At 44.0% G+C, this 14840-nt stretch overlaps 1 protein-coding gene across 2 annotated transcripts in view; it reads right to left on the bottom strand.

The window, feature by feature from the left end:
• The window catches only part of LOC309551541 (beta-galactoside alpha-2,6-sialyltransferase 1-like), a 236734-nt gene that overhangs the window by 71717 nt on the left and 150177 nt on the right, over positions 1–14840 (bottom strand). For both annotated transcript variants that reach the window (XM_082252166.1, XM_082252165.1), the window contains exons 2-3: positions 6929–7572; positions 3521–3618 (exon numbers count right to left, since the gene is read on the bottom strand). In XM_082252166.1, coding sequence (XP_082108292.1) covers positions 3521–3618; positions 6929–7562 — 732 coding nt within the window. In that variant the 5' untranslated portion in view covers positions 7563–7572. The remainder of the gene's footprint in view (positions 1–3520; positions 3619–6928; positions 7573–14840) is intronic.

The following is a 14840-nucleotide window of genomic DNA, read 5'->3' on the forward strand; positions in this document are numbered from 1 at the left end:
CTGACACATCCCACTTCTCTACTAACACCATCTTCCGCCCTACTGACACTGTCCACTGCTCTACTTACACCGTCCATCCAATGCTCTACTTACACCTCCACTGCTCTACTGACACCGTCCGTCCACTGCTCTACTGACACCATCCTCTATTCTACTGATACTGTCCACTGCTCTACTAACACTGCCCACTGCTCTACTGACTTACACTGCTCACTGCTCTACTGACAATGTCCACTATCCTACTGACACCATCCTTTGCTCTACCGACACCATTCACTGCCCTACTGACACTGCCCACTGCTCTAATGACACTGTCCACTGCCATACTGACACCATTCACTGCTGTAATGACATCGTCCACTGCCCTGTAGACATCGTCCACTGCTCTACTGACACCATCCACTGCTCTACTGACACCGTCCACTGCTCTACTGACACTGTCCACTGCCTTACTGACACCATCCATTGCTCTACTGGCACTGTCTACTGCTCTACTGACACCGTCCACTGCCCTACTGACACAATCCACTTCCCTACTGACTGACACTACCAAGGTTGCAAATGTTGCACATGCCACCAGGCTCTGGCATTTTGCCACCTTGGGGGGGGCCACAAACAGCAGGAATAAGGTCCGCTACAGAACATGTGAAAGGGTCCTGCTGTGGGATCGTAATAAAGAAACCTGAAATGGGAGCAAAGAGCCTTAGGGATCAGTGGGAAGGGCCCAGGCTGGGGGTCAGGGGGGCCCCATGGGTTCTTGCACTGGGGCCCTGAAAGTTCTAGTTATGCCTCTGTCAGCAAGCATATAGCAAGTCAGCTTTTTATGCTCAGTGTAAGAAAATCAGTGAGCAGAGGCAAGAATTATTTCACTTTACCAGGGCCGGACTGGGTATGAAAACCAGCCCTGGAAAAAATGACATACCAGCCCCATAGCATTGCGTCATTATACCAGCGCCACCCCTCAGTAAGCCCCCCCCCCCTCCCAGTACAGACCCCTCATTAAGCCCCCCTCACAGGACAGACCCCTCGGTGAGCCCCACTCACAGGACAGACCCCTCGGTGAGACCACCTCACAGGACAGACCCCTCAGTGAGCCCCCCTAACAGGACAGACCCCTCAGTGAGCCCCCCTAACAGGACAGACCCCTCAGTGAGACCCCCTCACAGGACAGACCCCTCAGTGAGCCCACCTCACAGGACAGACCCCTCGGTGAGCCCACCTCACAGGACAGACCCCTCGGTGAGCCCACCTCACAGGACAGACCCCTCGGTGAGCCCCCCTCACAGGACAGACCCCTCGGTGAGCCCCCCTCACAGGACAGACCCCTCGGTGAGCCCCCCTCACAGGACAGACCCCTCAGTGAGCCCCCCTCACAGGACAGACCCCTCAGTGAGCCCCCCTCACAGGACAGACCCCTCAGTGAGACCCCCTCCCAGGACAGACCCCCACCCAGGACAGACCCCCCTCCCAGGACAGACCCCCTCACAGGACAGACCCCCTCACAGGACAGACCCCTCAGTGAGACCCCCTCACAGGACAGACCCCCTCACAGGACAGACCCCTCAGTGAGCCCCCCTCACAGGACAGACCCCTCAGTGAGCCCCCCTCACAGGACAGACCCCCTCCCAGGACAGACCCCCTCACAGGACAGACCCCTCTGTGAGACCCCCTCCCAGGACAGACCCCCTCCCAGGACAGACCCCCTCACAGGACAGACCCCCTCACAGGACAGACCCCTCAGTGAGCCCCCCTCACAGGACAGACACCTCAGTGAGACCCCCTCCCAGGACAGACCCCCTCACAGGACAGACCCCTCACAGGACAGACCCCCTCACAGGACAGACCCCCTCACAGGACAGACCCCCTTCCAGTAGAGACCCCTCAGTAAGCCCCCCACCTTCACTCCCCAGTACAGTTACAGTGTAAGTTGTGTGCCCCCCCCCTCCAGCGGTATGGTGCTCACTGCTCACATACCTTCCTCCGAGTCCTGATGATGGTGCCAGCCATGTCATGCATAGTCGGCAACCTGCAGGCAGTCACTCAGACTTCAAGATTTCATCCACCGCGCGCAGCCGCCCCCCGCCGGATGTGACGTCATGCTGCTCGCAGCAGCTGACGTAGCCGCTCACAGCGTCCAGAGCCACTCTGTCTGGATCGCAGCGGGAGCCGGGGGCGGGGCTGCAGCGCCGCGGCCGGTGTACTGCCGATAGTTTCAACTTAGTACACCGGCCATCATCACAGCGGCCGGTACACCGGCCCGGCCCCAATGCTTAAAGCGGCGCGGGCGGCCCTATCTTAAAGCGGCCCCAGGGTCGGCGGCCCACCGGGGAGTTTCCCGGTATCCCGGTGTGCCAGTCCGGCCCTGCACTTTACATAAGCTTTAATGCAAGAACAGGGGATAACAGCAGTGAAGCATTTCCTTGCAGCATATAAGCAATGGTTAACACTCACGGCTCTTCTATGGATGTCAGCAAGTCAGAGCAGTCATATGGAGAGCAGAGCAGAGAGCTTGACCGACTTTCACTTTTTCTTCCAGCTTGCTGGTCCATCAAATTTGAAATACTGTCTGTGAACTCCCACATCAAATGTTGTTTTTACGATCCGAAGCTCAGAGTGTAACACAACCTTGGAGGACAGGGCGGCTGTGTATTCTTCTGCCCCGTGCCTGCTCCAGCTCACACCAAATAGTCCGTCTGTGTTAGACCCAGCTTCACTACAATGCTGATAGCTTCCCTGAGTATAGTGAGATGGCGAGCGTCATGGGGCCCCCTACCGTCTCTGGGCCCTCGGACATTGCCTGAATGGCTTTAAGGTCAGTCTGCCCCTGTCAGGCAGATACTTATCCATCAAGCCATACTATCAGGGAAGCGTGTGATTGGCCCTAAATTTAGTCTGCAGCAGGACAACGACCACAAACATACAGCCAATGTCATTAAGAATTATCTTCAGCGTAAAGAAAAACAAGGAGTCCTGGAAATGATGGTTTGGCCCCCACAGAGCCCTGATCTCAACATCTTTCTCAGAGTCTGGGATTACATGAAGAGACTTGAGGGTTTGAGGCAGCCTACATCCACAGATCCAAGATGTTTTCCAAGATGTTTTGAACAACTTACCTGCCGAATTCCTTCATAAACTGTATGCAAATGTACCTAAAATAATTGATGCTTTGAAGGCAAAGGGTGGTCACATCAAATATTGATTTGATTTGGATTTCACTTCTGTTCATTCACTTTCTATTTTGTTCATTGACAAAAAAAAAAAAATCAATTACACTTCTATTTCTGAAAGCATTCTTAATTTACAGTATTTTTTTGCAACTGCCTAAAACTTTTACACAGTATTGTATGTATACAGTATATATATATATATATATATATATATATATATATATATATATATATATATATATATATATATATATATATATATACATTAAATACTCCATCTCTGTTGATAGGAAGGTACCTGCCTTGACAGATAAGAATGTTCAAAAATAATAAAGGTTTGCTCTTCTATTCACCTGTGAATTTATCAGACGAATTGTAGTTTTTGATCCTACATCAATCTCAAATCCATTTGTGGGAGCCTTGTTGAATCTTAGAACAGCATCATGGGAGTCTGCACATACCACAAAAAAAACACAAAATAAGTACATCTATGTAACAGCTTTATAGTAGACTTTTAAAGAGCAACCAGGAAAACTGAATTGTCTGTTCTGGGTGGAGAGAGATAAGGTACAATACTCATCTTAAATGCTGTTCTGGATGCCAGTGCATCTTAATTAGGAAGACAAATATTATAAAGAAATTACTAGTGGGTGAAAGGCACAGAAATACTATATTATGTACCCTATACTGGATTCCCCATGGGAACATATAAAGATCACTCTACCTGGTGACATGAGTACTTTCAATGGTGGTATTAGAATATTATTTCTAGTACTATTGTAGTAATGTCCCAAACAGCAGCAAAGACCAGGTAAGGGAACCTTGCCCTACCTAAACCAAAAGTTTACCTATACACAAGTTCAGATGTTTTGCCTGCCTCCAAAGACCCCAAAAAAATGCCCAAAAAAAACGCCTGCAATAACACACCTGGGCGTTTTTTTTTTTGGCGCAGGCGTTTTTTTTGGGCATTTTTTGTGGGTCTTTGGAGGCAGGCAAAACATCTGAACTTGTGTATAGGGGTATATATACACACACACACACTTCTATGTATTTATACACATACACATATATAGGTGTTATAGGAGAGGAGCCATATGGGTGTTAATTATTTCATTAGCTCAAGTATAGTGTTCTGCTACTTTTATACCTATATATGTGTATGTGTATATATACATATAAGTGTGTGTGTATATATACCCCTACACAGAAGTTCTGATGTTATGCCTGCCTCCAATAACCCCCAAAAAATGCCCAAAAAAACGCTTGCTACAAAACCGGCAAGGTGTGAAAAGAGCGGAGCCATATCCTTGTTCTATAAGTGCACTAATAAAAACCAACTTTTTTTTTCTGGTTCTGGACATGCTACAGAGCTGAAACTTCACAGGTACACTTTTTAGACCCCCCAGACACTAAATCCAAAGACATTTTTTTTTTTTTTTTATTTCTACAATAATTGGCTCGCTATCAAAAATGACAATTTTTAAGAACTTTTTTTGTGTGATTAATAGTCCCTGGGGCATGACCCAGAACCCTAGGCACTTTTTAGGGGCGTTTATTGGGTTTTAGGGATTCAAAATGGTGTTTTTTGATTACCGAAGTTCGGGTCCCATTGATTTCAATGGGGTTCTGAAATCCAGGCCGAACTTTTGGGAGGTTCGGGTGTTCTGGTCGAACCGAACTTTTCAAAAGTTCGATCATCCCTACTAGAAACATATAAAATCTTTTTTAGAGCCCAAAGAGTATATGCCATATACCCTTGAAAGAGTAACTCAACACAAAAAAACAATCCTCCCTCTGTACATTGCATGGAGTTTAACAATCTTTGCTGCAGATTCCTATCTGTTTCTGCGCTGTTTTTGTGTGTACAGAGTGAATATGATTGGGAGTAATTGTTTTTTTAATAATGTGCTGGTGCACTTACAGTGTTCTTATGAGGAAACTTGCAATGTTGACATCCCTTTAAAAGTGATCTCACCAAAACTGAAAACAGAGGATAGTTTAACCTCTTTCAGATTACTATATTTTTTTTAGGGCTAGGTATCCTTTGTCATGCATTTTATGGTCCAAATCTTTTTATGCTTCATTTACTAACAACTGCAGTTAATTATAAAGAGCTGTATTACTAAATGTACTATTTAGCTATCAAATTCTCTTAATTAGGGATGGGAGAGTGGTTCGGCCCGAGCATGAGTTTGGACTAAACATTTCCCTTTTCACCCATTCGCTGAACACCCAAATTTGCAGGGTGTTTGTCCCAACCAACAGCCTGCAATGCACTGAGCGCTGCACAGTGCAAGCTTTGCCCAATGAGGGCGCAGTGTAAGCTGGTTGTTCAGGAGTGGGGCCTGGGAAACCAGCTGTGGCGTCCTTAACAACCGATGAGTCATCAGCTGTCAATAGGTTTCTCAGCTGACAGCTGAAAAAAAAAAGTGCTGGTAAAAAAAATAAAGAAAAAAACAGCATGGGGTCCCCCCAAAATTCATGCCAGACCCTTATCCGAGAATGCAGCCTGGCAGGTCAGGAAAGGGGAGGGGACGAGCAAGCGCCCCCCCCTCCCGAACCATACCAGGCCAAATGCCCTCAACGTGGGGGGTAGGGTGCTTTGGGGCGGGGGGCAGCTCTGCCCCCCCACCCCAAAGCACCTTGTTCGGCTCCCATAGATCCTGTTTGGCACTTCAATAGGGTTTGCAGTTCAGGTTAGAACATTTCCCCTGTTCACGAGTTCTGCTGCGACCCGAAAAGGGTTTTGGCTCATTCCTACTCCTAATGTTTTGTCATAATCTTTCCCGTAAGGCCCTTTTCACACTGCCTTTTGTGTTATGCATCAATGTGTATTGGGTTAAGGCAGGCTATTGATTTTGAATGGGCTGACAACGTATGAGAATTGACTAAACAACAGACAGGCAGCATTTTTTCCCATAGTGCCGACCTACATGTGCGTAAAAGATGTGTGGCATTAGTGTGTTAGGATGCTATTAAAAATGAGTGGAACAACATGTTAACCACTTGCTAGCTAGCTAGAAGCAACTAGCTAGAAGCATCATCCCGGTACCGTTATTTAGAGCCGGCGGTCGGCTTTCCGGCGGTAATGACAGCTGCTAACGGGAGCTGCTCGATCATTACCCCGGCGAGTGGGAGGGGACACCCCCCCCCTCCCGCCGCAACCACCCGAGCAACCAGCTGGCACGTCCGCCGGCTGGATGGAGTTCTGATCTAAGTTGGATGCGCCATTGATCAGGTCTAGCAGGCCTCTCGATGACGTCACTTAAAAAAATGGTGGCACTTTACTGAGCAGGGGCAGAAGAGGATTCTGCAGGACACTGCTGGATCCGCTGAGCAGGTGAGTATCTTAAAAGGATACAACTTGCAAATAAACTTTACACTGGGCTAAAAAAAAAGGCTTGAGATCCACTTTAACACAGGTAAAAAGTGTTTCAGACCTAAACGTTTGCGTTGGTTATTTTCCTAAACAGTAAAAGAGGTAACAATGTTGTACACATCAACCTAATGAATGTTTGTTTACATTCTCTAAATTTGGAAACATGTTACGGTAATACAACTATATCAATTGAACACTCTAGTACTAATATATTTAGGTTTATTTGATAGTATCATTTTTTTGCTTTTTTGATTGTACATATATGCTCAAAAATATTATGAGATCAAAGTATTCATGGCATGCCTACTTTGCTGTTTTTGAAAAGCCAGAATACGTTCTTATTTCAGAAAGCTGTAAAATATTGTGCTTTGGCATAGCTCACCAATCTCCTGCCCGAGTCTTGAGAATTTCATAGATCCTGCTGATATTACGACAGCACAACGCCCAAGCTTTCCAACTTCTTCTTGAAGACTCTTCTTGGGCAAGTATTGACTCCAGGAAGTGGCAGTAGAAGGGAAATCCGAGGCCGTAAGGGGTGATATGTTTACCCTTTTCTTAAGATGACATAGGATTTCCTTTGCTTGGTTAGTCTGATTAATCTGTCCTTTGAATTTAACTTTGTACTTGTTCAAATTTTGGTAATTCTTCCTCACACTCTGCAATCTCAATACAAGATCCTTAGATGTCATCTCTTTAGGCCACAACTTGGACCCATATCTCATTCCCATTAACTTCTCATTCCTATTTTTAACAGAGTCGAGCACAGGTGGTACCCAATTAGTACTCTTCACAGTTGTCATTTTCTCTGTAATATTTGTATAGAGTAAATCTGTAGTCCTCTCAGTTGTAATCATTGCTGTGTGGTCCTCATCTTGCCTGGGTTTGACAACCTGATAACCACTCTGTAATTTGGTGTCAACATTAGTGGGATGCCAATGCAAGTCCAGAAAGAGGAACCAAAAACCACAAAGCAGCAATAAGGAAGCAAAACCTACTTTATAGATGAACCTGGCCATGAGTATAGATCTACAAACAAAAAGACACAAAACAATATAAGTAATGAAAAACCCCCATTACAGAAAAGATGGGGCGCTGTGTAAACTCTATATAAAAACAGAAGGCAATGATTTGCAGATCTCATAAACCCATATTTTATTCACAATAAAAAAAAACACTTAGCAAATGTTTAAACTGAGAAAATGTACCATTTTGAGAAAAAATTAAGGTCATTTTGAAATTGATGACAGCAACACGTTTTAAAAAAGTTAGGACAGGGACATTTTAGCATGGTGTAGCATTCGCTCTTCTTTTAACCACTTGCCGACTGCTCACAGTATATTTACTGCGGCAGTCAGCCCCTCACAGGCAGTGACGTAGATCTACGTCGCTAGCCTGTGAGGGTCTAGTGAGCGAGCCGGCACCCCTGCAGGCGCGCTCCCGCTCCCGCGTGGTCACAGACCCCCCCCGCGCGTGTGACCGGCGGACCCGATGTCCGCCGGTCACTCTGCGATCGTCGCTGCAGAGGGAGAAAGTCAGGCGGCTAGTGTAAACAAGCCGCCTGTCATTCTCCCCTGTGTAGAAACAGTGATCACACGGTTCTACTATGTAGGACCGTTGATCACTCTTTCTACAGCTCAAGCCACAGCCAATCACAGTTAGAATCATGCCCCTAGGGACACACACAGCCCCTCCCTCTCAAATAAAGTTAACCCCTTCACTACCAGTGTCATTTTGCAGTAACAGTGCATATGTATAGCACTGATTACTGCAATAATGTCACTGGTAACCCCAAAAGTGTCAAAAATGTCAGTCAAGGGTGCGATCTGTCCGCCGCAATGTCGCAGTACCGCAAAAAAATCGCAGATCGCCGCCATTACGCGTTAAAAAAAAAACAACAAAAATGACAAAAATCTTTCCCTTTGTTAGTAAACGCGATAACTTTTGCGCAAACCAATCGCTTTTTGCGATTTTTTTACCAAACATATGTAGCATAAACCAAATTGACCGAAAATGTTAAAAAATTTTGATTTTTACATTTTTTTGGGGGGAATTTCATATTAAAAAATGTGAAAAATATTGCTATTTTTGCAAAATTGACGCTCTTTTTTGTTTATAGCGCATGATCAAAAAATCGCACAGGTGATCAAATATCACCAAAAGAAAGCTCTGTTTGTGGGAAAAAAAGGACATCAAATTCGTTTAGGTACAGCGTCGCATGACCGCGCAATTGTCCGTTTAAGTCACGCAGTGCCGAATCGCAAAATAGGCCCTGGTCAGGAAGGGGGTAAAATCTTCCGGGGCTTAAGTGGTTAACAACACTATGTAAACATCTGGGAACTGAGGAGACCACTTTCTGAAGTTTTGGGTGAGGAATGTTGTCCCATTTTTGCCTCTTATAGGATTCTATCTGCTCAATAATCCTGGGGCTTCTTTGTCATATTTTTCATTAACCACTTGCCGACCGCCGCACGACTATCTACGTGGGCGGTCAGCCCCTCACAGGCAAAGTGACGTAGGTCTACGTCGCTCGCCTGTGAGGGTTTAGGGAGCGAGCGCGCGCCGCCGGAGGCGCGCTCCCGCTCCCGCGTGGTCACGGACCCCCCCGCGCGCGTGACCGGCGGACCCGATCGCCGCCGGCCACTCTGCGATCGGCGGGGGAGAGGGAGAAAGTCAGGCAGCTTGTGTAAACAAGCTGCCTGTCATTCTCCTCTCTGTATGAGAGCTGATCACATGGATCTACTATGTAGATCCATTGATCACTCTGCATACAGTTGAAGCCCCAGCCAATCACAGTTAGAATCACGCCCCTAGGGACACACACAGCCCCTCCCTCTCAAATAAAGTTAACCCCTTCACTACCAGTGTATTTTTACAGTAACAGTGCATATATATAGCACTGATTACTGTAGAAATGTCACTGGTAACCCCAAAAGTGTCAAAAATGTCAGTCAAGGGTCCGATCTGTCCGCCGCATTGTCGCAGTACCGCAAAAAAAATCGCAGATCGCCGCCATTACGCGTTAAAAAAAAAAACAACAAAAATGACAAAAATCTTTCCCTTTGTTAGTAAACGCAATAACTTTTGCGCAAACCAATCAAAATACGCTTTTTGCGATTTTTTTTACCAAACATAGGTAGCATAAAACAAATTGGCCGAAAATATTAAAAAATTTTGATTTTTACATTTATTTTTGGGGGAATTTCATATAAAAAAAAGGGAAAAATATTGCTATTTTTGCAAAATTTACGCTCTTTTTTTGTTTATAGCGCGTGATCAAAAAATCGCACAGGTGATCAAATACCGCCAAAAGAAAGCTCTGTTTGTGGGAAAAAAAGGACGCCAAATTCGTTTAGGTACAGCGTCGCACGACCGCGCAATTGTCCGTTAAAGTCACGCAGTGCCGAATCGCAAAATACCCCCTGGTCAGGAAGGGGGTAAAATCTTCCGGGGCTTAAGTGGTTAAAAGATGAGCCAAATATTTTCAATTGGTAAAAGGTCTGAATGCTGCTCTCTTTCAGCGTTGATGGTTTCTCTTCAGATGTGCAAAAACAAAAAGGTGAGAAAAGAGCCACTACCTAAGTGTAGCATTTATTAAAACATATGTATGAAATTAAATGGAAAACAATAAATATGCACTCACATTTACAAAGTATTAAAAAGGGTATTGATAAGTCCCCAGCAGGTGGCCACCTTCCAGGTGGTCAATGATGAGCAAGCCCCTCCAGGTTGATGTGATGTAAGGTGCTTGAAACCAGGAAGCAAACCAGGGAAACACCAGGAAGAGTCAACAGAAATAGCAAACCGCTGTTGACAAAGAGGTCATGCTCCCGAAACGCGTAACCACACCCATTTACTTCACATAACATAATCATGGCCATCCTGTGGGCCTACAATACTTCCTTTCTGTCTACAGTGGTTCACATGCATGATGCATGATGTCACATCACAGAAACTTGCAGTAAGAACTTAAACACAGAGCAGATATGCACAGCCAGACCAGAAACAGACATATTCAGAGCAGACACCCATCTAGACTATACACATGCAGTCAGGTGAGATATTTACAGTAATAGCAAACATACATCCTTTGAAAGCCTAAACACATACAGTAGACACACATGCAGTGAGAACAGATAGACATGTACTGAAAGTGGACAAGTATGCAGTGTGAACAGATACCATCAGTAGGCGCAGACACACACAGCGGGAGCAGACACACAAGCATTAGGAGCAGACATACACTCACTGATCACTTTATTAGGTACACCTGTTCAATTGCTTGGTAAAACAAATTGCTAATCAGCCAATCACATGGCAGCAACTTAATGCATTTATGCATCTAGACGTGGTGAAGATGACTTGCTGAAGTTAAAATGAGCATCAGAAAGGGATATAAGTGACTTTGAACATAGCATGGTTGTTGTTGCCAGATGGACTGGTTTGAGTATTTAAAAAACTGCTGATCTACTGGGATTTTCACAGACAACCATCTCTAGGGTTTACAGAGAATGGTCCAAAATAGAGAAAATATCCAGCGAGCAGTTGTGTGTACGAAAATGCCTTGTTGATGTCAGAGGTCAGAGGAGAATGGACAGGCTGGTTCAAGATAATAGAAAGGCAACAGTAACCTAAAAAACACTTGTTTCAACCAAGGTATGCAGAATACCATCTCCGAACGTGCAACACATAGAACCTTAAAGCAGATGGGTTACAGCAGCAGAAGAGAGAAGACCACACCGGGTGCCACTGCTGTAAGCTAAGAACAGCAAACTGAGGCTACAATTTGCACAGGCTCACCAAAATTGGAAAATAGAAGAATAGAAAAACGTTGCTTGGTCTGATAAGTCATGATTTCAGCTGCAACATTTAGGTGGTAGGGTCAGAATTTGGAGTAAGCAACATGAAAGCATTGATCTATCTAGGCTTATATCAACGGTTCAGGCTGGTGGTGTAATGGTGTGGAGGATATTTTCTTGGCACACTTTTTGGGTCCCTTAGTACCAACTGAGCATAGTTTAAATGCCACGGCCTACCTGAATATTGTTGCTGAATATGTCCATCCCCTTATGACTACAGTGTACCCATCTTTTAAATATAATTGTTTAAGGCAAGACTATGGAACCATCAAAATAATGGAACCCTTTGACAAGACTTGCATGTATGGGTTATAAGTGTTTAACAACATGATGGCATTTGACTTTCATAAATATGGAGGATGTAAGCACAGGTTACACAATGTATAAAGTTATGTGACTCTGGCACAGCTACACTGCTCAAAAAATGAAAGTAACACTTTTTAATCAGAGCATAGCATCAAGTCAATTAAACTCTCAGGATATTGATCTGGCCAGTTAAGTAGCAGAGAGGGTTGTTAATTAGTTTCAGCTACTATGGTGTTAATGAAATTAACAACAGGTGCACTAGATGGGCAACAATGAGACAACCTCCAAAATAGGAATGGTTTTACAGGTGGAGGCCACTGACATGTTTTTCCCTACTCATCTTTTATGACTGTTTCTTACAAGTTATGCACTTGGCTAGGGTCAGTTTCACTACTGGTAGCATAAGGCGATACCTGGACCCTACAGAGCAGTCATCACTAAAAGGCGGCCCGATGTCTGCGTCCAGCCTGAATCACTGGTCCATTCAGACCAGCCGCGATCTTGCCATTTAGGAGCCCGCTCAGCCATCCTAACTGCTGTTATACTCATCAAGCTTTGCATGGACAGCAGGAGGCATGAGGCTGATATCAGAAGCAGTACTGCTCCGGATGAAGGGCGGGAGTTTAAGTTAACTAGCAGGTGATTGGTGACTAGCAACCAATCACAAGCTGGTTACCAGGAAAAGTTGTGCAGATCCCATCCTTCTGGAGCTGTCTTGCTTCGATGTCAGCCTCATGCCTACAATTGCAGCTAATTATATATTGCACTTAAGAGGAATATATATTGTACTTTAACTCTTGCCTACAGTGCACTTTCACCCCCTTCCTGCCCAGACTGATTTTCAGCTTTCAGCGCTCTCACACTTTGAATGACAATTACTCAGTCATGCAACACTGTACCCATAAAAAAATTGTGTCCTTTTTTTCACACAAATAGAGCTTTCTTTTGATGGTATTTAATCACTACTGGGTTTTTTATTTTTTGTGCTATAAATAAAAAAAGACTGAAAATATTGTGAAAAAACGCATTTTTCTTTGTTTCTGTCATAAAATTTAACAAATGAGTAATTTTTCTTCACAAATTTTGGCCAAAATGTATATTGCTACTTATCTTTGGTAAAAATAACCCAAATAAGTGTATATTATTTGGTCTTTGTGAAAGTTATAGAGTCCACAAGTTATGGTGCTAATCATTGAAAATTGATCACACTTGACCACACCTGATGTACTGAAGGCCTATCTCATTTCTTGAGACACTAAAAAGTAAGGAAAGTACAAATACCCCCCAAATGACCCCTTTTTGGAAAGTAGACATTCCAAGGTATTTAATACGGGGCATGGTGAGTTTTTTGAAGTTGTCATTTTTTCCCACAACTCTTTACAAAATGAAGATGTTTTTTTTTTTTTTTACAAATTGACGTATTAACAGGTTATTTCTCTCACACAGCATATGTATACTTGCAACTACACCCCAAAACACATTCTACTACTCCTCCTGAGTATGGCGATACCACATGTGTGAGACTTTTTCACAGCCTGGCCACATACAGAGGCCTAACATCCAAGTAGTACCGTCCGGCATTCTAGGAGCACAAATTACACATATAATTTCCTGACAACCTATCGCACTTTTGAAGGCCCTGGAGCACCAGGACAATGGAACCCCCCATAAAATGACCCCATTTTGGAAAGCAAACAGCCCAACGTATAATTTTTGAAGCATAATGAGTCTTTTGAATATGTCATTTTTTTCCACAAGTTTTTGGAAAATGTGGAAAGAAAATGAAAACACATTTTTTTTACACAAAGCTGTCCATTTATGCAATATTTCTAACACATAGCATGTACATAGCAAAAATTGCACCCCAAAATACATTCTGCTATTCCTCCTGAGTATGGCGATACCACATGTGTAACACTTTTTCACAGCCTGGTCACATACATAGGCCTAACATCCAAGTAGCCCTTTTCACAAAGTTGTACATTTATCCACTTTAAGACTGGGCCTATTTTTGACACTTAGTGTTTATAAGCTAAAATCATTTTTTTTGCTAGAAATCTACTTAGAACCCCCAAACATTATATATTTTTTTTAGCAGAGACCCTAGAGAATAAAATGGAGATCGTTGCAATATTTTTTATCACACCATATTTGCGCAGCAGTCTTCCAAATGCGATTTTTTTTAAAAAAATCACTTTTTTGAACTAAAAAATAAGAAAACAGTAAATTTAGCCATATTTTTTTCCATAATGTGAAAGATAATATTACGCCAAGTAATTAGATACCCAACATGTCATGCTTCAAAATTGCGCATGCTCACAGAATGGCGCCAAACCTTGGTACTTAAAAATCCCCATAGGCAACATTTTAAAAATCTCTGCAGGTTACTAACTTAGAGTTACAGAGGAGGTCTAGGGCTCAAATTATTGCTCTCACTCTAACGATCGCGGAGATACCTCACATGTATGGTTTGAACACCGTTTACATATGTGGGCGGGACTTGTGTATGCGTTTGCTTCTGCGCGCGAGCTAACGGGGACAGGGCGCTTTAATTTTTTTTTTTCCTATTTATTTTATTTATTATTTTTTTATTTTTACACAGTTTAAAAAAAAATGTTTTGATCATTTTTATTCCTATTAAAAGGAATGTAAACATCCCTTGTAATAGGGGCTGAGGACAGTAATGTGAAGGGGGGCTGTGATGTGCAGGGGGGACTGAGAACACTGTTTTACCTGTGTTCTGCATGTAGGCAGCCTATTCATTTCAATGGGCTGTCTTACATGTAGAAACACAAAAAAGTAATCCCTGACCCTTTTAAATTGCACTGCACCAAGCTGGTTTGCCGCTCACGAAAACGTGCAGCGATTGGCAGAGGTGCCATTGAGACTCAAACATATGATTCAGACCCCTGCTAGAGTAAAGCGCTAGTGACTGGATCTCTGTGAATTTTAATTCAATACCCCTGCTATAGAGGTAGCACAGGCAGTCCGACTCCTCCAAGATGGCACATCAAAACATGTCATTGCCAGAAGGCTTGGTGTGTCTCCCAACACAGTCTCAAGAGAGAGCATGGAGGAGATTCCAGGAGATAGGCAGTTACTCTAACAGGGCTGGACAGGGCTGTGTAAGGT

Source organism: Pelophylax lessonae, assembly GCF_965119305.1.
Source record: "Pelophylax lessonae genome assembly, chromosome: 3".
Lineage (NCBI taxonomy): Eukaryota > Metazoa > Chordata > Amphibia > Anura > Ranidae > Pelophylax > Pelophylax lessonae.